Here is a 21,617-nt window from a genome sequence, read left to right on the forward strand (position 1 = left end):
ACCACCACAAAATAGGTAAAGCAATTTGGGCTGTAGATTTTCAGCTTGGGTTTCCTCCCCAAAAGCTCTGTTGCACATGGTTTGTAATCCAGTGAGTTATCCACTATCAAATATGAACAATATCAACGAACGTAGAAGTATAGGAACGTGAAATTATCAGGCTAGTTCAAAACAAAGCCTCAAAATGCCAAGTATTTCTTCCATTCATGTTTAAAAAATTACTTAAAATTTAGACAGATAATCACCTTTCCAACACAATACATTTTGAATTTTGTCATTTCCTCTATATTTTTTTTTTGGCAATTAAAAGAATTTGTATTAATCACCAAGTAACAATTTACATACCAGGGGTGGATTAACCAATCCTATCCCCTCTCAACAGACCCCTATACCATTAGCAAACAAAAAAACTATCTAGGAACCAACCTAAGTATCCAAGAACTGATATTGAGTTTTTTTGTTTTTTTTGTTCTTTTTTTTGTTTTTATTATATAGGGGTAGGGGAAAGGGATTACAATGTGGAGATTCGAACCCTTATCAACTAGGTGAGAGTTCAGGTTAGATCCCTACAAGTAGCCTTGAGTTGTGTCTCACTCTAATACATAAATTGAGCTTCATCTGGCGTAACATGATATCTCTGGTAGTTGTCTTTTGTTAGAAAACTCTGAGATTTCTCTCTATCCAAATCCCATATATACCGCAGTTGCCAAGCCAGCTTTCAGAAGGACTTTCCGTGGATGTTTATTTCTGGACTGTTGCTAAACCCATAACCACTCTAGCTGTCTAGCATTTCCTCTAAATTTATTAAGTAGGAATTTCAATTCGTTCCAATTTATTAACAACTTCCTTTTTTTTACCCTAACAAAATTTTCTAAGCATTCACAACTTTTTCTCAATGCCAGTGCCCCGTTAATCTCGCTAGTAGTACTAACAGTAACAACTTTATTTGCCTTTAAGCGAAAAAACTCGTAGCTTTTAGCTGCTAATTTTAGTAAATCTATATATTCATAATCAAAGAGAGTAAAATCATTTACTCAGTATATGTATTATTATCTGACAATTTTGATAGTGAAACTTACATAAACAGCTATCTTTTAATAGCTTCTAACAATTTATAGCTACTTTTTCTATATTTACAAATCGTAGCTAATTTTTGTTGTATTTCGCGATTTTGAAATACACGGAAATACAAAATCCGGCATATTTCGCATTTTTGAAATACACTGAAATACAAAATCTGGCAGAGTAAAAATAGGCTGTATTTATGGAACAGATTCTCTTCTTTCATTTTAAATGGTAAGTCAAATTAAATCAACCATGTATCACGCATAACTGTTGAAGTTCCATAACAACCCACGTTTCTCTCTCCAAATTACTTCATTCCAAACTTTTAGAAATACTTCCAAATACAGAAAAATATACACTGGAATACAATGAAATTGTTATATCCCGTAATTTTGTACATTGGATTATTTGTGAGCTAATGGACATAAATTCAAGGACAAGATTATTTTGGGATATGAGACAAAGACTTTTAATCCCCGATTTTAATAAGTGCACGACTTGTTAATTAATTGCAGTTAGTGTAGAAATATTCGTGGGGATTAAGGATTAATTAGGCTAATTAGTGTATTAAGTGGGCTCCACCAAGCATTATAACAAAAAAAAAATCTGATCTTGAAGACATTCTATAGTGGGCACGTGTGGGAGCATTATGCTGCCCATAAACAACACTTTGATGACTAAAATAATTCATTCATCACATTGTCATCTTCCACACTTCATTCCCAAATCTGAAAATTTAGAGAGATGAGACAACATGTGAGGTCTTAGTGGATGACTCACACTTCCAATACTCATTAAATTCGAAATTTAGAGAGAGAGGGGGATTTCCTCTTCAACCACAAATCTGAAAATCTAGAGAGAGGCACTCATCTTCTCCACAAAGTGAACTAAAGAAAGAGGGAGAGAGCTACACGGCCATGGACATGGCAGTAGCTTCAGGAAGCTCACGGCTAGCTCCTCTTCTTCCCCCCTTCTACACAATTAAGTTGATGATTTCCAAGTCCAATTAGAGGAAGAAAACAAGGATTACAACAGTTATGACAACTCACGGCCATGGCAGATTTTTTTTGGAACAACTTAAGCTTCTAAAGTGTCCTAATTTAATTTGAGGTAAGATTTCGGTTTTTTGTTATAAGATTGGAGTTAATGATGTTGTAATGGATCTATTAAGTTGTATTATGTGAAGTTGGAAGTAAGAAAAACTGTTTGATTAAAGTTGGCATTAAAAGTGGGCAGATTTGGAGTTGTTTTAATTGGGTTGAGTTTGATTAGTGTTGTCATAATTATGGTATGATATTTGTAGATAATTTGTTTATGTTGAAGGGCTGGAAATATGGTTATTAACATGTATAGGGGCTGTTGTCAATGGTAAAAATTACACTTGATTCCATGTGTCTGTAATTTTGTGGAATAAAGGTCGAAAATTGTATTTCGATGTTGTAGTGTTGATGGACTGTTTTGGGTTTGCTATTGAAACGAAATTGAAGGAATTTCTTGTACATGGATGGTTGTTGTTATTAATTTATGGATTACGTGTAAAAGGTGAAAGGAAAGTTTAAATCATGTTAGAACTTGTTGTGAAATTAGAGCAGTTTCCTTGCATATAATAGTCGATGTTGTTGTTGTTGTGGGCTGTTTTGATAAGGTTTTTGGTGGAAAATCTCATGTGATTATATGGCTATTTGAGGTTGTCATTGTTATGGTTAAATCGTAGTTAGGGGCTGTTCTTGAGGAATTGGAGAACTAAGGATAGTTAAGATTTGTATTGTGACGTCATAATGGATGGGGCTGTTTTAGAACTTGTTGTAATGTTACGATAGTTTGCTTGCATATAGAGGTTGATGTTGTTGCTGATGTGAATCATCAAACTTGGAGGAAAGAGGCGTATAAAATATCGTATGCGAAGTGTGTGCGATTTGCTTGGTATATTCTTAGATGTTCGTGAGATTATCGGTCATTGTTATGTGGTAAATAAGGGCTGTTTTGTAATGAATTTCATGGCTGTTTTGTGATGGATTTTGTGGCTGTTTTGGGGCTGCTTGTTATAAATTTCGTGGCTGTTTTGTGGTGACATTTTGGGGGCTGTTTGTTGTAATTTTCGTGGCTGCTCTTGTTGAGTCGAAATGCTGGGATTATAGTTATGATTATGTACAATATATGTAGTATATTTGCTGGAGTGTGGGTTGTTCTTGATGGCTGGTCTAACATTGTTAAAGGGGCTGGATAAACATACATAATTAGTGTATTAATCACTTTGTTGTTGTACTCCATGGATGTAAAGAGAAAGAATGATAACAATGGTGTAGGTAGTGCATATGGGGCTGATTTTGTTATGTCCTTGAATATTGTTGGTAAAGATTCGGGTTGATAATTGAATGTATGAGCGATAAGGTGGCTCGAATGTAAGCCGTCGAGTTAATTATTATAAATGTTGTTGAATGATGAAAAAGAGAGTATTAATGTAATATTGTCTTTCGGATTGGTTATTGGAGTTGCTAGGTTGGTTATTGTGGTTGTTGTTGTTGATTTTGAGCGAGTTAAATTCTCGGGTTGGCCTATTTACAGGGGAAATGCTGCCGAATTTTCTGTAGAATTTAATGATTAGTTTGGAATGAATGGCTTAAGTGCCCTTAGCTAATGATTGGTATTCGTTGGCGTAATTGTAGACCTTGGGGAGCCCGAGGCGTAGATTTGGATTAGCTTTAGATTGGCTATCTTGGAAGTGCGTTCGAGGTATGTAAAGCGCAACCCTTCTTTCTTTTGGCATGCCTTAGTTTTCAATAGGCTATATCACGAGCCTCGAGGAAATTCCAAATTCGAAATCCGAGCACGTTATGATCCTTATATATAATTCTTGGCATTCTTATGTATGTTGTGATGAAGTATGAACCATTATGTCTTCGAAAGCATTGATTTCCAAACTTTGTACAAAAAGTTATTTTAAAGAATTCCGTAACTACGAAATGCCATATCTTTCGCATAAAGGCTCGGATTGCTCCAATATTTTTATAGGAGTTTGCATGATGTATAATGATTATGTTTTCCATAGGCGGGCCCGACTCGGGTCAATACCCGTCCGTGGGTCCCGCGACTTTCCGTTATGTACTTTGGACGACTTTTGAAAGAATTTGGTATGATTATCATTTCGAATTTCAAGTATGGTCATTTACTTATATTTGAGTCTATGATAATGATTTTATGCATATGGTTACTCATGACTCTGCTCGTGCGTTCTGTTATATCTTTCGCCGGTTCCCGGGCCGGTTCTGTTATCGTGCGCGCTTTGATATACTCCGGAGTTATGCTGTGCTTATGGTTCACCGAGCTACTCGCAAAAGAGGGTCGGGTTCCACTTATATTTGGTGTTATGCTGTGTATGGCGTTATGTTGTGAGGTGATATGTGACGGGGATACGGAGATTTGAAACTTTCTGGTGTTATGCTGTGTTATGGCGCCATCGACAGGCGGGCGACCATATTCTTCTGTACCCTATGCATGACTTACATATTTGAAACTAAACATTTTGATATGATTGGATTTGCACTTATGTTCGACAATTCTGTTTCGTTTATGTCTCAGGTTTGTTTTCTGTATATTCTGCTTTGCATACTCAGTACATATTTCGTACTGACCCCCTTTCTTCGGGGGTTGCGTTTCATGCCCGCAGGTACAGACGCACAGTTTGGTGATCCTTCCGTTTAGGACATCCCCTTCTGCTGTTTCGAGTGCTCTTCTCATTCCAGAGCATACATTTTGGTATATATTTGTTCGCTATGTATATGTGTATTTGTTCAGGGGTACGGCGGGGCCCTGTCCCGCCATATGATTCGTTTGGTCTGTTTAGAGGTCTGTAGACGTATTTGTGGGTGTGTGTGCCTGCTTCTGTACAGATGTGTGTATATGTCCCTATTCGCTATGGCAGCCTCGTCGGCTTGCATTTTGTATATGTATATGGCAGCCTTGTCGGCGTGCGTTTGTATATGTGTTTTGGGCCGTTGTGCCATTTGACAGCCTTGCCGGCTTTTTGATATATGTCTATGTATATGTTGCGCTGAAATGTGTCTGATGCAGTTTGATATAGTTTGAGACGACATATAGCAGTTATAGCCATATATGCTATCTGTTTGTGATTCGATTTGGATAAGTGTGTTACGATTTGATATGTTTGTCTGTCTGGGTGTCCAAGTAGGGCACCAGTTGCGGCCCACGGGGCTGGGTCGTGACAGAAGTGGTATCAAAGCAGTTTGTCCTTGGGATGTCTACAGACCGTGTCTTGTAGAGTCTTGTTTATCGGTGTGTTGTGCACCACATCTATAAACAGGAAGCTACAGGACATTTAGGATGTTACATTTCTTTCATATCTTAGATCGTGCGATAGAGCCCAGTCATAGGAAATGAAATTCCTTATACTAACCCTTGATTTCAGCAGTAGAACGGCATCGACCGAAGAAAGTGACTGATGATATTGGAAGTTACAAAGTACGCAGGTAAGCAACGGTATGAAGAATGTATGTCGGGTAAGGTATTTGAAGTACGATTGAAATGTAAAGTTAAAGATTGAAAGGGAAGGTAAACAGGAAAGTGTAACAGGTGCAGTTTGGATTAGACATACGAGGTAAGTCCATCATTTTCATACTGTTGTTAATATTTGGAGCCCTGCATGGCTATGATATGATATGATGTGTGTATATATATATGTTGGCCCTGTGAGGCATTGTTGGTATTTCCTGCGTGCAGGTTCTGGGATAGTAAAGAAATACAGAGGGAACTCTGCTAAAATTTTCCACAAGTATAAAAGGAATGAGATATTAGTTCGTAATATGTATTGAAAGGCCGTGTCAACGGTAATGATAAGAGTTGACTAAGTGGTGAGTGTAGTTGACTGCGAGAAATAAGTTAATCGTTGAATTGATGTTAATAGTAATTATGAGATCGATATCGATATAGTAAAAAGGAAATGCTAGGGCAATTTGGAAGGGTTTGTGATAATAAGAGATGATTTAGAAAAGGCTGGCAAACTTAATAGGGTGTTATATGAGGTACCGACTGAATTGATAAGCAGGGATAAATTATGACGAGTTTATAGTTAAAAGAAGTAATAGTATGATTACGACAAAAGTACAGAAGAAAAAGAATTGTGACGGATGCAAATGTATTGGTAAGACAGGCTGTGAAGTTGTGAAGGATAAAATTGACTAGGAAGGGTGAAAGGTTAAGTTTTCTTATACAACACTAATGTAACATTCGAGGACGAATGTTTCTAAAGGGGGGAAGGATGTTATATCCCGTAATTTTGTACATTGGATTATTTGTGAGCTAATGGACATAAATTCAAGGACAAGATTATTTTGGGATATGAGACAAAGACTTTTAATCCCCGATTTTAATAAGTGCACGACTTGTTAATTAATTGCAGTTAGTGTAGAAATATTCGTGGGGATTAAGGATTAATTAGGCTAATTAGTGTATTAAGTGGGCTCCACCAAGCATTATAACAAAAAAAAAATCTGATCTTGAAGACATTCTATAGTGGGCACGTGTGGGAGCATTATGCTGCCCATAAACAACACTTTGATGACTAAAATAATTCATTCATCACATTGTCATCTTCCACACTTCATTCCCAAATCTGAAAATTTAGAGAGATGAGACAACATGTGAGGTCTTAGTGGATGACTCACACTTCCAATACTCATTAAATTCGAAATTTAGAGAGAGAGGGGGATTTCCTCTTCAACCACAAATCTGAAAATCTAGAGAGAGGCACTCATCTTCTCCACAAAGTGAACTAAAGAAAGAGGGAGAGAGCTACACGGCCATGGACATGGCAGTAGCTTCAGGAAGCTCACGGCTAGCTCCTCTTCTTCCCCCCTTCTACACAATTAAGTTGATGATTTCCAAGTCCAATTAGAGGAAGAAAACAAGGATTACAACAGTTATGACAACTCACGGCCATGGCAGATTTTTTTTGGAACAACTTAAGCTTCTAAAGTGTCCTAATTTAATTTGAGGTAAGATTTCGGTTTTTTGTTATAAGATTGGAGTTAATGATGTTGTAATGGATCTATTAAGTTGTATTATGTGAAGTTGGAAGTAAGAAAAACTGTTTGATTAAAGTTGGCATTAAAAGTGGGCAGATTTGGAGTTGTTTTAATTGGGTTGAGTTTGATTAGTGTTGTCATAATTATGGTATGATATTTGTAGATAATTTGTTTATGTTGAAGGGCTGGAAATATGGTTATTAACATGTATAGGGGCTGTTGTCAATGGTAAAAATTACACTTGATTCCATGTGTCTGTAATTTTGTGGAATAAAGGTCGAAAATTGTATTTCGATGTTGTAGTGTTGATGGACTGTTTTGGGTTTGCTATTGAAACGAAATTGAAGGAATTTCTTGTACATGGATGGTTGTTGTTATTAATTTATGGATTACGTGTAAAAGGTGAAAGGAAAGTTTAAATCATGTTAGAACTTGTTGTGAAATTAGAGCAGTTTCCTTGCATATAATAGTCGATGTTGTTGTTGTTGTGGGCTGTTTTGATAAGGTTTTTGGTGGAAAATCTCATGTGATTATATGGCTATTTGAGGTTGTCATTGTTATGGTTAAATCGTAGTTAGGGGCTGTTCTTGAGGAATTGGAGAACTAAGGATAGTTAAGATTTGTATTGTGACGTCATAATGGATGGGGCTGTTTTAGAACTTGTTGTAATGTTACGATAGTTTGCTTGCATATAGAGGTTGATGTTGTTGCTGATGTGAATCATCAAACTTGGAGGAAAGAGGCGTATAAAATATCGTATGCGAAGTGTGTGCGATTTGCTTGGTATATTCTTAGATGTTCGTGAGATTATCGGTCATTGTTATGTGGTAAATAAGGGCTGTTTTGTAATGAATTTCATGGCTGTTTTGTGATGGATTTTGTGGCTGTTTTGGGGCTGCTTGTTATAAATTTCGTGGCTGTTTTGTGGTGACATTTTGGGGGCTGTTTGTTGTAATTTTCGTGGCTGCTCTTGTTGAGTCGAAATGCTGGGATTATAGTTATGATTATGTACAATATATGTAGTATATTTGCTGGAGTGTGGGTTGTTCTTGATGGCTGGTCTAACATTGTTAAAGGGGCTGGATAAACATACAGAATTAGTGTATTAATCACTTTGTTGTTGTACTCCATGGATGTAAAGAGAAAGAATGATAACAATGGTGTAGGTAGTGCATATGGGGCTGATTTTGTTATGTCCTTGAATATTGTTGGTAAAGATTCGGGTTGATAATTGAATGTATGAGCGATAAGGTGGCTCGAATGTAAGCCGTCGAGTTAATTATTATAAATGTTGTTGAATGATGAAAAAGAGAGTATTAATGTAATATTGTCTTTCGGATTGGTTATTGGAGTTGCTAGGTTGGTTATTGTGGTTGTTGTTGTTGATTTTGAGCGAGTTAAATTCTCGGGTTGGCCTATTTACAGGGGAAATGCTGCCGAATTTTCTGTAGAATTTAATGATTAGTTTGGAATGAATGGCTTAAGTGCCCTTAGCTAATGATTGGTATTCGTTGGCGTAATTGTAGACCTTGGGGAGCCCGAGGCGTAGATTTGGATTAGCTTTAGATTGGCTATCTTGGAAGTGCGTTCGAGGTATGTAAAGCGCAACCCTTCTTTCTTTTGGCATGCCTTAGTTTTCAATAGGCTATATCACGAGCCTCGAGGAAATTCCAAATTCGAAATCCGAGCACGTTATGATCCTTATATATAATTCTTGGCATTCTTATGTATGTTGTGATGAAGTATGAACCATTATGTCTTCGAAAGCATTGATTTCCAAACTTTGTACAAAAAGTTATTTTAAAGAATTCCGTAACTACGAAATGCCATATCTTTCGCATAAAGGCTCGGATTGCTCCAATATTTTTATAGGAGTTTGCATGATGTATAATGATTATGTTTTCCATAGGCGGGCCCGACTCGGGTCAATACCCGTCCGTGGGTCCCGCGACTTTCCGTTATGTACTTTGGACGACTTTTGAAAGAATTTGGTATGATTATCATTTCGAATTTCAAGTATGGTCATTTACTTATATTTGAGTCTATGATAATGATTTTATGCATATGGTTACTCATGACTCTGCTCGTGCGTTCTGTTATATCTTTCGCCGGTTCCCGGGCCGGTTCTGTTATCGTGCGCGCTTTGATATACTCCGGAGTTATGCTGTGCTTATGGTTCACCGAGCTACTCGCAAAAGAGGGTCGGGTTCCACTTATATTTGGTGTTATGCTGTGTATGGCGTTATGTTGTGAGGTGATATGTGACGGGGATACGGAGATTTGAAACTTTCTGGTGTTATGCTGTGTTATGGCGCCATCGACAGGCGGGCGACCATATTCTTCTGTACCCTATGCATGACTTACATATTTGAAACTAAACATTTTGATATGATTGGATTTGCACTTATGTTCGACAATTCTGTTTCGTTTATGTCTCAGGTTTGTTTTCTGTATATTCTGCTTTGCATACTCAGTACATATTTCGTACTGACCCCCTTTCTTCGGGGGCTGCGTTTCATGCCCGCAGGTACAGACGCACAGTTTGGTGATCCTTCCGTTTAGGACATCCCCTTCTGCTGTTTCGAGTGCTCTTCTCATTCCAGAGCATACATTTTGGTATATATTTGTTCGCTATGTATATGTGTATTTGTTCAGGGGTACGGCGGGGCCCTGTCCCGCCATATGATTCGTTTGGTCTGTTTAGAGGTCTGTAGACGTATTTGTGGGTGTGTGTGCCTGCTTCTGTACAGATGTGTGTATATGTCCCTATTCGCTATGGCAGCCTCGTCGGCTTGCATTTTGTATATGTATATGGCAGCCTTGTCGGCGTGCGTTTGTATATGTGTTTTGGGCCGTTGTGCCATTTGACAGCCTTGCCGGCTTTTTGATATATGTCTATGTATATGTTGCGCTGAAATGTGTCTGATGCAGTTTGATATAGTTTGAGACGACATATAGCAGTTATAGCCATATATGCTATCTGTTTGTGATTCGATTTGGATAAGTGTGTTACGATTTGATATGTTTGTCTGTCTGGGTGTCCAAGTAGGGCACCAGTTGCGGCCCACGGGGCTGGGTCGTGACAGAAGTGGTATCAAAGCAGTTTGTCCTTGGGATGTCTACAGACCGTGTCTTGTAGAGTCTTGTTTATCGGTGTGTTGTGCACCACATCTATAAACAGGAAGCTACAGGACATTTAGGATGTTACATTTCTTTCATATCTTAGATCGTGCGATAGAGCCCAGTCATAGGAAATGAAATTCCTTATACTAACCCTTGATTTCAGCAGTAGAACGGCATCGACCGAAGAAAGTGACTGATGATATTGGAAGTTACAAAGTACGCAGGTAAGCAACGGTATGAAGAATGTATGTCGGGTAAGGTATTTGAAGTACGATTGAAATGTAAAGTTAAAGATTGAAAGGGAAGGTAAACAGGAAAGTGTAACAGGTGCAGTTTGGATTAGACATACGAGGTAAGTCCATCATTTTCATACTGTTGTTAATATTGGGAGCCCTGCATGGCTATGATATGATATGATGTGTGTATATATATATGTTGGCCCTGTGAGGCATTGTTGGTATTTCCTGCGTGCAGGTTCTGGGATAGTAAAGAAATACAGAGGGAACTCTGCTAAAATTTTCCACAAGTATAAAAGGAATGAGATATTAGTTCGTAATATGTATTGAAAGGCCGTGTCAACGGTAATGATAAGAGTTGACTAAGTGGTGAGTGTAGTTGACTGCGAGAAATAAGTTAATCGTTGAATTGATGTTAATAGTAATTATGAGATCGATATCGATATAGTAAAAAGGAAATGCTAGGGCAATTTGGAAGGGTTTGTGATAATAAGAGATGATTTAGAAAAGGCTGGCAAACTTAATAGGGTGTTATATGAGGTACCGACTGAATTGATAAGCAGGGATAAATTATGACGAGTTTATAGTTAAAAGAAGTAATAGTATGATTACGACAAAAGTACAGAAGAAAAAGAATTGTGACGGATGCAAATGTATTGGTAAGACAGGCTGTGAAGTTGTGAAGGATAAAATTGACTAGGAAGGGTGAAAGGTTAAGTTTTCTTATACAACACTAATGTAACATTCGAGGACGAATGTTTCTAAAGGGGGGAAGGATGTTATATCCCGTAATTTTGTACATTGGATTATTTGTGAGCTAATGGACATAAATTCAAGGACAAGATTATTTTGGGATATGAGACAAAGACTTTTAATCCCCGATTTTAATAAGTGCACGACTTGTTAATTAATTGCAGTTAGTGTAGAAATATTCGTGGGGATTAAGGATTAATTAGGCTAATTAGTGTATTAAGTGGGCTCCACCAAGCATTATAACAAAAAAAAAATCTGATCTTGAAGACATTCTATAGTGGGCACGTGTGGGAGCATTATGCTGCCCATAAACAACACTTTGATGACTAAAATAATTCATTCATCACATTGTCATCTTCCACACTTCATTCCCAAATCTGAAAATTTAGAGAGATGAGACAACATGTGAGGTCTTAGTGGATGACTCACACTTCCAATACTCATTAAATTCGAAATTTAGAGAGAGAGGGGGATTTCCTCTTCAACCACAAATCTAAAAATCTAGAGAGAGGCACTCATCTTCTCCACAAAGTGAACTAAAGAAAGAGGGAGAGAGCTACACGGCCATGGACATGGCAGTAGCTTCAGGAAGCTCACGGCTAGCTCCTCTTCTTCCCCCCTTCTACACAATTAAGTTGATGATTTCCAAGTCCAATTAGAGGAAGAAAACAAGGATTACAACAGTTATGACAACTCACGGCCATGGCAGATTTTTTTTGGAACAACTTAAGCTTCTAAAGTGTCCTAATTTAATTTGAGGTAAGATTTCGGTTTTTTGTTATAAGATTGGAGTTAATGATGTTGTAATGGATCTATTAAGTTGTATTATGTGAAGTTGGAAGTAAGAAAAACTGTTTGATTAAAGTTGGCATTAAAAGTGGGCAGATTTGGAGTTGTTTTAATTGGGTTGAGTTTGATTAGTGTTGTCATAATTATGGTATGATATTTGTAGATAATTTGTTTATGTTGAAGGGCTGGAAATATGGTTATTAACATGTATAGGGGCTGTTGTCAATGGTAAAAATTACACTTGATTCCATGTGTCTGTAATTTTGTGGAATAAAGGTCGAAAATTGTATTTCGATGTTGTAGTGTTGATGGACTGTTTTGGGTTTGCTATTGAAACGAAATTGAAGGAATTTCTTGTACATGGATGGTTGTTGTTATTAATTTATGGATTACGTGTAAAAGGTGAAAGGAAAGTTTAAATCATGTTAGAACTTGTTGTGAAATTAGAGCAGTTTCCTTGCATATAATAGTCGATGTTGTTGTTGTTGTGGGCTGTTTTGATAAGGTTTTTGGTGGAAAATCTCATGTGATTATATGGCTATTTGAGGTTGTCATTGTTATGGTTAAATCGTAGTTAGGGGCTGTTCTTGAGGAATTGGAGAACTAAGGATAGTTAAGATTTGTATTGTGACGTCATAATGGATGGGGCTGTTTTAGAACTTGTTGTAATGTTACGATAGTTTGCTTGCATATAGAGGTTGATGTTGTTGCTGATGTGAATCATCAAACTTGGAGGAAAGAGGCGTATAAAATATCGTATGCGAAGTGTGTGCGATTTGCTTGGTATATTCTTAGATGTTCGTGAGATTATCGGTCATTGTTATGTGGTAAATAAGGGCTGTTTTGTAATGAATTTCATGGCTGTTTTGTGATGGATTTTGTGGCTGTTTTGGGGCTGCTTGTTATAAATTTCGTGGCTGTTTTGTGGTGACATTTTGGGGGCTGTTTGTTGTAATTTTCGTGGCTGCTCTTGTTGAGTCGAAATGCTGGGATTATAGTTATGATTATGTACAATATATGTAGTATATTTGCTGGAGTGTGGGTTGTTCTTGATGGCTGGTCTAACATTGTTAAAGGGGCTGGATAAACATACATAATTAGTGTATTAATCACTTTGTTGTTGTACTCCATGGATGTAAAGAGAAAGAATGATAACAATGGTGTAGGTAGTGCATATGGGGCTGATTTTGTTATGTCCTTGAATATTGTTGGTAAAGATTCGGGTTGATAATTGAATGTATGAGCGATAAGGTGGCTCGAATGTAAGCCGTCGAGTTAATTATTATAAATGTTGTTGAATGATGAAAAAGAGAGTATTAATGTAATATTGTCTTTCGGATTGGTTATTGGAGTTGCTAGGTTGGTTATTGTGGTTGTTGTTGTTGATTTTGAGCGAGTTAAATTCTCGGGTTGGCCTATTTACAGGGGAAATGCTGCCGAATTTTCTGTAGAATTTAATGATTAGTTTGGAATGAATGGCTTAAGTGCCCTTAGCTAATGATTGGTATTCGTTGGCGTAATTGTAGACCTTGGGGAGCCCGAGGCGTAGATTTGGATTAGCTTTAGATTGGCTATCTTGGAAGTGCGTTCGAGGTATGTAAAGCGCAACCCTTCTTTCTTTTGGCATGCCTTAGTTTTCAATAGGCTATATCACGAGCCTCGAGGAAATTCCAAATTCGAAATCCGAGCACGTTATGATCCTTATATATAATTCTTGGCATTCTTATGTATGTTGTGATGAAGTATGAACCATTATGTCTTCGAAAGCATTGATTTCCAAACTTTGTACAAAAAGTTATTTTAAAGAATTCCGTAACTACGAAATGCCATATCTTTCGCATAAAGGCTCGGATTGCTCCAATATTTTTATAGGAGTTTGCATGATGTATAATGATTATGTTTTCCATAGGCGGGCCCGACTCGGGTCAATACCCGTCCGTGGGTCCCGCGACTTTCCGTTATGTACTTTGGACGACTTTTGAAAGAATTTGGTATGATTATCATTTCGAATTTCAAGTATGGTCATTTACTTATATTTGAGTCTATGATAATGATTTTATGCATATGGTTACTCATGACTCTGCTCGTGCGTTCTGTTATATCTTTCGCCGGTTCCCGGGCCGGTTCTGTTATCGTGCGCGCTTTGATATACTCCGGAGTTATGCTGTGCTTATGGTTCACCGAGCTACTCGCAAAAGAGGGTCGGGTTCCACTTATATTTGGTGTTATGCTGTGTATGGCGTTATGTTGTGAGGTGATATGTGACGGGGATACGGAGATTTGAAACTTTCTGGTGTTATGCTGTGTTATGGCGCCATCGACAGGCGGGCGACCATATTCTTCTGTACCCTATGCATGACTTACATATTTGAAACTAAACATTTTGATATGATTGGATTTGCACTTATGTTCGACAATTCTGTTTCGTTTATGTCTCAGGTTTGTTTTCTGTATATTCTGCTTTGCATACTCAGTACATATTTCGTACTGACCCCCTTTCTTCGGGGGCTGCGTTTCATGCCCGCAGGTACAGACGCACAGTTTGGTGATCCTTCCGTTTAGGACATCCCCTTCTGCTGTTTCGAGTGCTCTTCTCATTCCAGAGCATACATTTTGGTATATATTTGTTCGCTATGTATATGTGTATTTGTTCAGGGGTACGGCGGGGCCCTGTCCCGCCATATGATTCGTTTGGTCTGTTTAGAGGTCTGTAGACGTATTTGTGGGTGTGTGTGCCTGCTTCTGTACAGATGTGTGTATATGTCCCTATTCGCTATGGCAGCCTCGTCGGCTTGCATTTTGTATATGTATATGGCAGCCTTGTCGGCGTGCGTTTGTATATGTGTTTTGGGCCGTTGTGCCATTTGACAGCCTTGCCGGCTTTTTGATATATGTCTATGTATATGTTGCGCTGAAATGTGTCTGATGCAGTTTGATATAGTTTGAGACGACATATAGCAGTTATAGCCATATATGCTATCTGTTTGTGATTCGATTTGGATAAGTGTGTTACGATTTGATATGTTTGTCTGTCTGGGTGTCCAAGTAGGGCACCAGTTGCGGCCCACGGGGCTGGGTCGTGACAGAAATATGGTTGATTGTTTAAGATATATAAAATTGTAGTATGCGTATATACAATGAAATACAATGAAATATATCAGAAACTGTTTCATAAGTTAGAAATACAACGAAATATACTGAAATATACTGAAACAACACACTGAAATATACTGAAACGTTTTATCAAACACTTGGAGAGCATGAAGCTCCACAACTCTCATCGGAGGTGGAGTATGCGTTGGATTCATGCCAAAGGGCGGTAGAATAGCGCCGTTATCAATGAGAAGAGATTCAACAATTATTAACGAAAAACATAGAGCAATTCGATCAAAAGAGCGGTTTAATGGTGGACGGGCGTTGGAATTTGAGGGCGTGTTGATGCACTGCACTTTCTTCGCCTTCACTACTATCCTTACAGTAGAAATCCCATGGCCGGTGAACCACCGCTGCCGCCGCAGAGAAGAAGTGGAAGTGTCGGAAAAGTAAGAAACAAACCAAACAAAATCAGCTGTGTAACTAGCAGGAAACTAACACCCAAAACAATATCTAAAACCGAGTTGTTTCCACCCAATAAAAATCGCCGCCGTCACCTCCATTTTCGACGGCGAACAAAACAAGTAGATCTGGAAATCTTTTGAAATAAGATGAAGATGGGAAGAGTAAAAATGAGAAAAAAGTCATCGTCGCCGTCGTCACCTCCAGTCGTAGCTGCCTGTAATGCTGGAGTCCATGACTTTTTCTTAGATCTGGATTTGGTGTATTTTCCGATGATCTGCATTTGGTGTAAAAATCGAAAATATCTCATCAACACTTTTATATTTCTCTGGGACCATCACTAATTAGCTTTTGTTCAACGCCGATCGAAATCTTTCTGTGTTTGGAGAGGGAACGAAGAGAGAGAAAGAGAAGGGTGAGGGAGAAATAGATTTGAGAGGTGGGAGAAAATCAATTTAAAAGAGAAACTTGTGGAATACAGGACACTAGTTATGATGTGTAAATCAATTTATTTTCTCCATGCACTTTAATTTGTTCACTTTTGACTTTTCACATTCTTTGAGAATTAATAAATCACACGTGGATATATGTCATAGTACTGAATATTTATTCTTTTTTCATGTATACACGCGTGCACTTCTATTTTAATTCTCCGACACATATTTATTTCCTCCGTGCACTTTTACTTATTCATTTTGACTTTTCACGTTATTTAAGAATTAATAAATGAAGTACTCCTTCCGTCCCATATAACTTGGCCATATTACTATACTTGACTTTTCACGTTTTTTAAGAATTAATAAAAATGAAGTACTCCCTTCGTCCATATTAACGTAGACATGTATCATAGTACTTAATATTTAATTCCCTTCTCATGTATAGACATATGCACTTTAAATTTAATTCTCCGACACATTTATTTTCTCCGTGCACTTTTACTTGTTCACTTTTGATTTTAGTGTTCTAGCTAAATATTTATTCTCTTCTCATGTATAGACATATGCAATTCAATTTTAATTCTCCTACACAAATTTATTTCCTCCGTGCAGTTTAATTTGTTCATTTTTGACTTTTCACATTCTTTGAGAATTAATAAATCTCACGTGGATATATGTCATAGTGCTGAATATTTATTCTCTTCTCATGTATACACGTGTGCACTTCTATTTTAATTCTCCGACACATATTTATTTCCTCCGTGCACTTTTAGTTCATTTTTTACTTTTCACGTTATTTAAGAATTAATAAATAAAGTACTCCTTCCGTCCCATATTACTTGGCCACATTACTATACTTGACTTTTTACGTTCTTTAAGAATTAATAAAAAAAAAGTACTCCCTTCGTCTATATTATTTGGCCAAATTACTAAAAATATACGTCTATTTTTCTATTCTATATTTATCTTCTTTTCTATTTCTATTGTCCCCGTTTTCCTTCTTTGTCAATATTTTAAACGTGAAGAGAAGACGAACAATAGCAATGCAAATTTGCACCAAAAGTTATTTTAATGCTCCTACACATAACTTGTTCACTTTTGACTTTTCACGTTCTTTGAAAATTAATAAATCAAGTATATATTTTATCATAATATCCATATTTATTGGTATATATTCTCAATAGCCTCAGAAAATGATTTGAAAATGAATAATTAATGTGAAGGGTAAAATAAGAAGAAGAATTGTTTCCCTTAATATGTTAACATCGACAAGTAAAAGTAAAGGGAGGGAGTGACATTTATCCCCGTTTTCCTTCATTGTCAATACTTTACTTATTTACTCTCCTTTGCAGTATTTGATTATTGTTTCTTTACATTTATAAAATGTATTACTTTATATTTTCATTTCAGAATTAAAATTTGGTGATTAATGATGTAACATATATCTTTCTAATTTTGATTTCTTTGTAACAATTAATATAAAAAATTATAATATATTTTTAATTAATTTAATAAAAATATTAAAATGGTTTTTATGTTTGGATCTGAATAATTACTTTATTAAAATGGATATCAACCTGTCGGTATACATATAAAATATTAAAGAATTTAAAAGAAAAAATTTAGAATCAAAATATTAATTTTTTCTCATATTCTTACTATTTGTTTTTACATCAATGAACAACTTTCATTGTCATGATAACGATAAAAAAGTCCGACTCTTTCCATCTCAAAGACTTTTAATTACAACTAAAGTAAAGGTACATAAAATACATTATATATATATATATATATATATATATAATAACAATTAGAATGTTTTTAAAAGTTATTTTCAAAATACAATCCTTAAAGACTGACTAATTAAAGTGAATAGACATGTTCGGCCCGTGCATCGCACGGGCATGTATTGCTAGTATATATATATATAATACTAACAAATATATAATTAGTATTAGTACAAACTAATTGTTTAGAAGTTGGAATTGCTTGTAGTTTCTTTTAAATATTTTCATATGTGTAAGATGTTAGTATGATATAATTGATTGAAATGTCCTTTTTGTGTACCGAAATATATATATCTTGGTTGAAATGCCTTTTTGTGTAATTGATTAACGAAGGGCATTGCTTGTACTTTTTTTGAATATTTTTACACGTGTAAGGTGTTAATATAATATAATTGAGACGTTTCTTGAATAGTCGATGTCTTAATTTTTATTATATGTATATATGTAAGTCGTAGTCGAACAAACTATGGTTACCGAATTATCGTACCGCAAAATATAGAAATCAAACTTAAAAATAACAAATCATACCAAATTAATTTAATATAATAATGATATAATATTTTTAAATATCGAAAATCGAAATTACCGAACTAAAATTTTAAATACCGTATCAAATCATACTATGCCCACTCCTAGTAGTAGGACTTAATATTCTCTGCCTCTTCTTAATTCTTAAAATGACCGCATTGTACTTCTCTGCAAAAATAACCATCTAGGATCTATATATGTTTCTTGACCTTTAGGTTCAGCTAAGGTCAAGGTTCTTTGATCTGTTATCCACATGGTTTTAATTTGTTAAGATTTGGACGGTAGCGTGATGCCTTTCCAGTGACTACTAGGTACTTCTTTATTAATAATTTGACTTCTACTGAAATACAATATCTGAATGTTCCCTAAAGTGAACACCACATATCTAAACAAAATAAAAATAGGGTAGGCAAATCCAGCCAAAACTTCCATTTCAAATAGGCGTAGAACGTACTGGATAATACTTGAACATTACAATTTAGCCACTGATTAACAGATTAACCTAACTTAAAATGAGTTAGATAATCATCCATTAGTTACATTTTGGACTTGAAGAATCAAACATTATACACCCCTTCTTCCTGAGTCAGACTTGGTCAACGATTTAAGCCTTACTAAGAATTTGACATTTTTATCCCAAGTTGACCCGTCCTTCTTCTTCTTTTTCTCCGGCGAACCTGCCGGCCAATTGTCTGGCGACTCCATCAAGCTCCGACCTATTCTCTCCGGCGTCCTTGTCATGTCATCATACTCGTGTCCGCCCTCCGTTGCATCCACATCAGCACCCAAAATCTTCGCTTGCATGGCGGTCAACGCAGCTTTTACTGCCACATCAGCATCCCTCCTATTCCTCAACAAGATCTCTCCAATATGAGCTGGCGTGAGGGTCCCACCAGACCTTATGCAACTCTCCACCACGTCGAACAGCACGTGCGAGTCCAACCCTAAGTAATTCTTCACCAAGACCTTGAAGGCATGCATCCCACACGTGCCAAGGCTAACGTGCATGTCCATGCGCCCACATCTAAGCAGCGCCGGGTCTACATTGTCCTTATGATTTGTAGTGAAAACTATCACCTTCTCTTCTCCACAACACGACCATAGCCCATCGGTGAAGTTCAACAGGCCCGATAATGTAACCCGTCCGTTATCTTCTGTATTATCGCCAATGACATGATGGCGATTCTTCTTGTGCATTGATTGGTTATTCCTCATTTTTGTCCGCCTATCGCCCGTTAAGTTAACGGAACAATCGATGTCCTCAATGACGATGATGGACCGATTTGTTGTTTGTATAAGTAAAGCTCTGAGTTCAGAGTTGTCTGAGACTTTGCTGAGCTCGAGATCATACACGTCGTAGCAAAGAAAATTCGCCATGGCAGCAATGAGGCTCGATTTACCTGATCCTGGGGGTCCATATAGCAAGTAACCACGCTTCCATGCACGTCCGATCTTGTGGTAGAACTCTTTTCCTTCCGAAAATGCAGTTAGGTCATCCATGAGTTGTGTCTTCAGCTCCGGCTCGAGGGCGAGTGTTTCGAATGTGGAAGGGTGGCGAAAAGGGACAGAGGACCAGCCAGATTCATACGAACCATGACCGTTGTTCGTGAAGAGTCTCCTCTCACGAGAAACCCTCTCGAACTCCTCCGCTCGAGCAGTTACCTGCTCGAGGTAAGGGTTGAGGAGTTCAAGGCGGTGGCGTTTGGGAAGTTTGAGGGTGAAGCTACGCTTCTCTTCAACCGAGTCCTGAACGTTGTCGACCTGATGTGTCCAAGAAAGGTGGTGACCACGGAAAGTGTCGTGGACCATCTGATTAGGGGCCACGGTGTAGGAAATGCGGTTGGAAGATTTAGAGCGAGAGAGAGTAAGACGACGGCAAGTGGAAGAGGAGTTTATGGAGTTCAAGTAAAGGTTTACGTGTCGATAAAGATCGTTAACGTCAACTCCACAATAGCCGTTGAATTCGGGGATTTCGAAGTAGGAATAAGGGCTAATGAAATCTTGGATAGATTCATAGAAAGAGTGAAGCAAGGATACAAGCTGAGTGGGCAAAACGTTTTGGAGAACTGTTAGAAGGCCTAAGAATGACCAGATTTGTGACAATATCTCCATGTTTGACAAAGGTTTGGGAAATATTGGAAGAAGATACGAAGAAATGGAGATGAAGTTTGTGGAGTTATGTAAGGGGAAATGTTGGGAGCTAATTACTGGGGGGTGTGATTTGTGAATATAATTATGCTAAAAAGGAAACCAAAGTGACTGTTTGAGAGCTGAAAAGAGAGTGTAAACAAAAGTAAAAGCAAAAGATAGGCATGAAGCCGATACTGTTCTTTTACTTTTACTTTTCTCTTTCCGTGCAGAGACGAATATATGCAACTCATTCTTCATAATATCTCTCTTTTTTCCTTCCGTCCTTGGCTAAGAAGGCAGGTAAGTAAAACACAATCTGAGTAAATATAATTAAAATTTAAGTTAGATACATTTTTTTCTTACACTATCATGTCACTCAAAAAATAATTATAATCGTTAAATATAAGACGGGTTACCTACTATACAAGGTAAAGTGACCCGATAGTATAAAAATTTTCTTATACCAATTCCAATATATGGCTAGTCATATGTACAAATTTTGTCCTTTGACCCATTAAGTTTTGACTTAGTTATGTTTTAAAATTTTCCATTTTTATTACTCTGGATCAAAAAGAGTGTTCACTCAGTCATTTGCACATCCTTAAGAAAATACTAACTCTTAAATATTTTTTAGATAATTTGACTAAACTGCCCTTAATTAAATAGGTATTGAGATTTGATCACATAACACTTAATTAAAGAAATTTGAAAAAATAAGGTTAATTCTTTCATAAGTGAACACTCTTTTTTATTAAAAAAAAAATACTAAGTCAACGCTCTTTTTTATATGAAGGGAGTATTAGTTACGTATAGCATTTGTTTCAAATTGGTAGGGAGTGTGGGTTTTCCCTGACTTTTATTATTATTAATAATTAGTACATACTAATTCCAATAGATAACGCGCGCTCACGAAGATATTGGAATGTGATGTGAAGAAGAGGGGCCCTTTTGCTTTAGACAATGCCTTTAATTTGTTTTCCAACTTTAATTTGCCGCTTTAGCTTTAGGTTAAGTTTCAGTAGAATTGGGTCTTTATATGTAAGAGAATGTTCTTTGGTATAGTCCTATAATTTACTCATCAAGTAGCTCATCATGAGACAACCTAACAATATCCTGATTCATTTTCTCCTAATCATATTTTTGCTTTTAAAAAAAATAAAAATAAAATCTTCA

The 21,617-nt window shown here is 36.9% G+C and overlaps 1 protein-coding gene and 3 long non-coding RNA genes across 4 annotated transcripts; 3 read left to right on the forward strand and 1 right to left on the reverse strand.

Moving 5' to 3' along the window:
• Positions 1-1,499: 1,499 nt before the first annotated feature.
• Positions 1,500-5,283, forward strand: LOC132645070 (uncharacterized). Its single transcript, XR_009583986.1, has 3 exons — positions 1,500-2,175; positions 3,732-3,798; positions 4,733-5,283. It is a non-coding gene; the product is annotated as an uncharacterized LOC132645070 (long non-coding RNA).
• A 1,117-nt stretch (positions 5,284-6,400) lies between these two features.
• On the forward strand, positions 6,401-10,184 carry LOC132645071 (uncharacterized). Its single transcript, XR_009583987.1, has 3 exons — positions 6,401-7,076; positions 8,633-8,699; positions 9,634-10,184. It is a non-coding gene; the product is annotated as an uncharacterized LOC132645071 (long non-coding RNA).
• Positions 10,185-11,729: 1,545 nt separating this feature from the next.
• Positions 11,730-15,085, forward strand: LOC132599882 (uncharacterized). The gene is made up of 3 exons (XR_009567058.1): positions 11,730-11,977; positions 13,534-13,600; positions 14,535-15,085. It is a non-coding gene; the product is annotated as an uncharacterized LOC132599882 (long non-coding RNA).
• A 3,600-nt stretch (positions 15,086-18,685) lies between these two features.
• Positions 18,686-20,586, reverse strand: LOC132645072 (AAA-ATPase At4g25835-like). Its single transcript, XM_060361839.1, has one exon. The coding sequence runs from the start codon at positions 20,424-20,426 to the stop codon at positions 18,879-18,881; it is 1,548 nt and encodes a 515-aa protein (XP_060217822.1). The 5' UTR covers positions 20,427-20,586; the 3' UTR covers positions 18,686-18,878.
• Positions 20,587-21,617: the final 1,031 nt, after the last annotated feature.

Source organism: Lycium barbarum, chromosome 6 (genome assembly GCF_019175385.1).
Source record: "Lycium barbarum isolate Lr01 chromosome 6, ASM1917538v2, whole genome shotgun sequence".
NCBI lineage: Eukaryota > Viridiplantae > Streptophyta > Magnoliopsida > Solanales > Solanaceae > Lycium > Lycium barbarum.

Bases quoted from the DNA above. Each gene is read 5' to 3' on its own strand.
- LOC132645072 (XM_060361839.1), bottom strand. From the start codon at position 20,426: ATGGAGATATTGTCACAAATCTGGTCATTCTTAGGCCTTCTAACAGTT.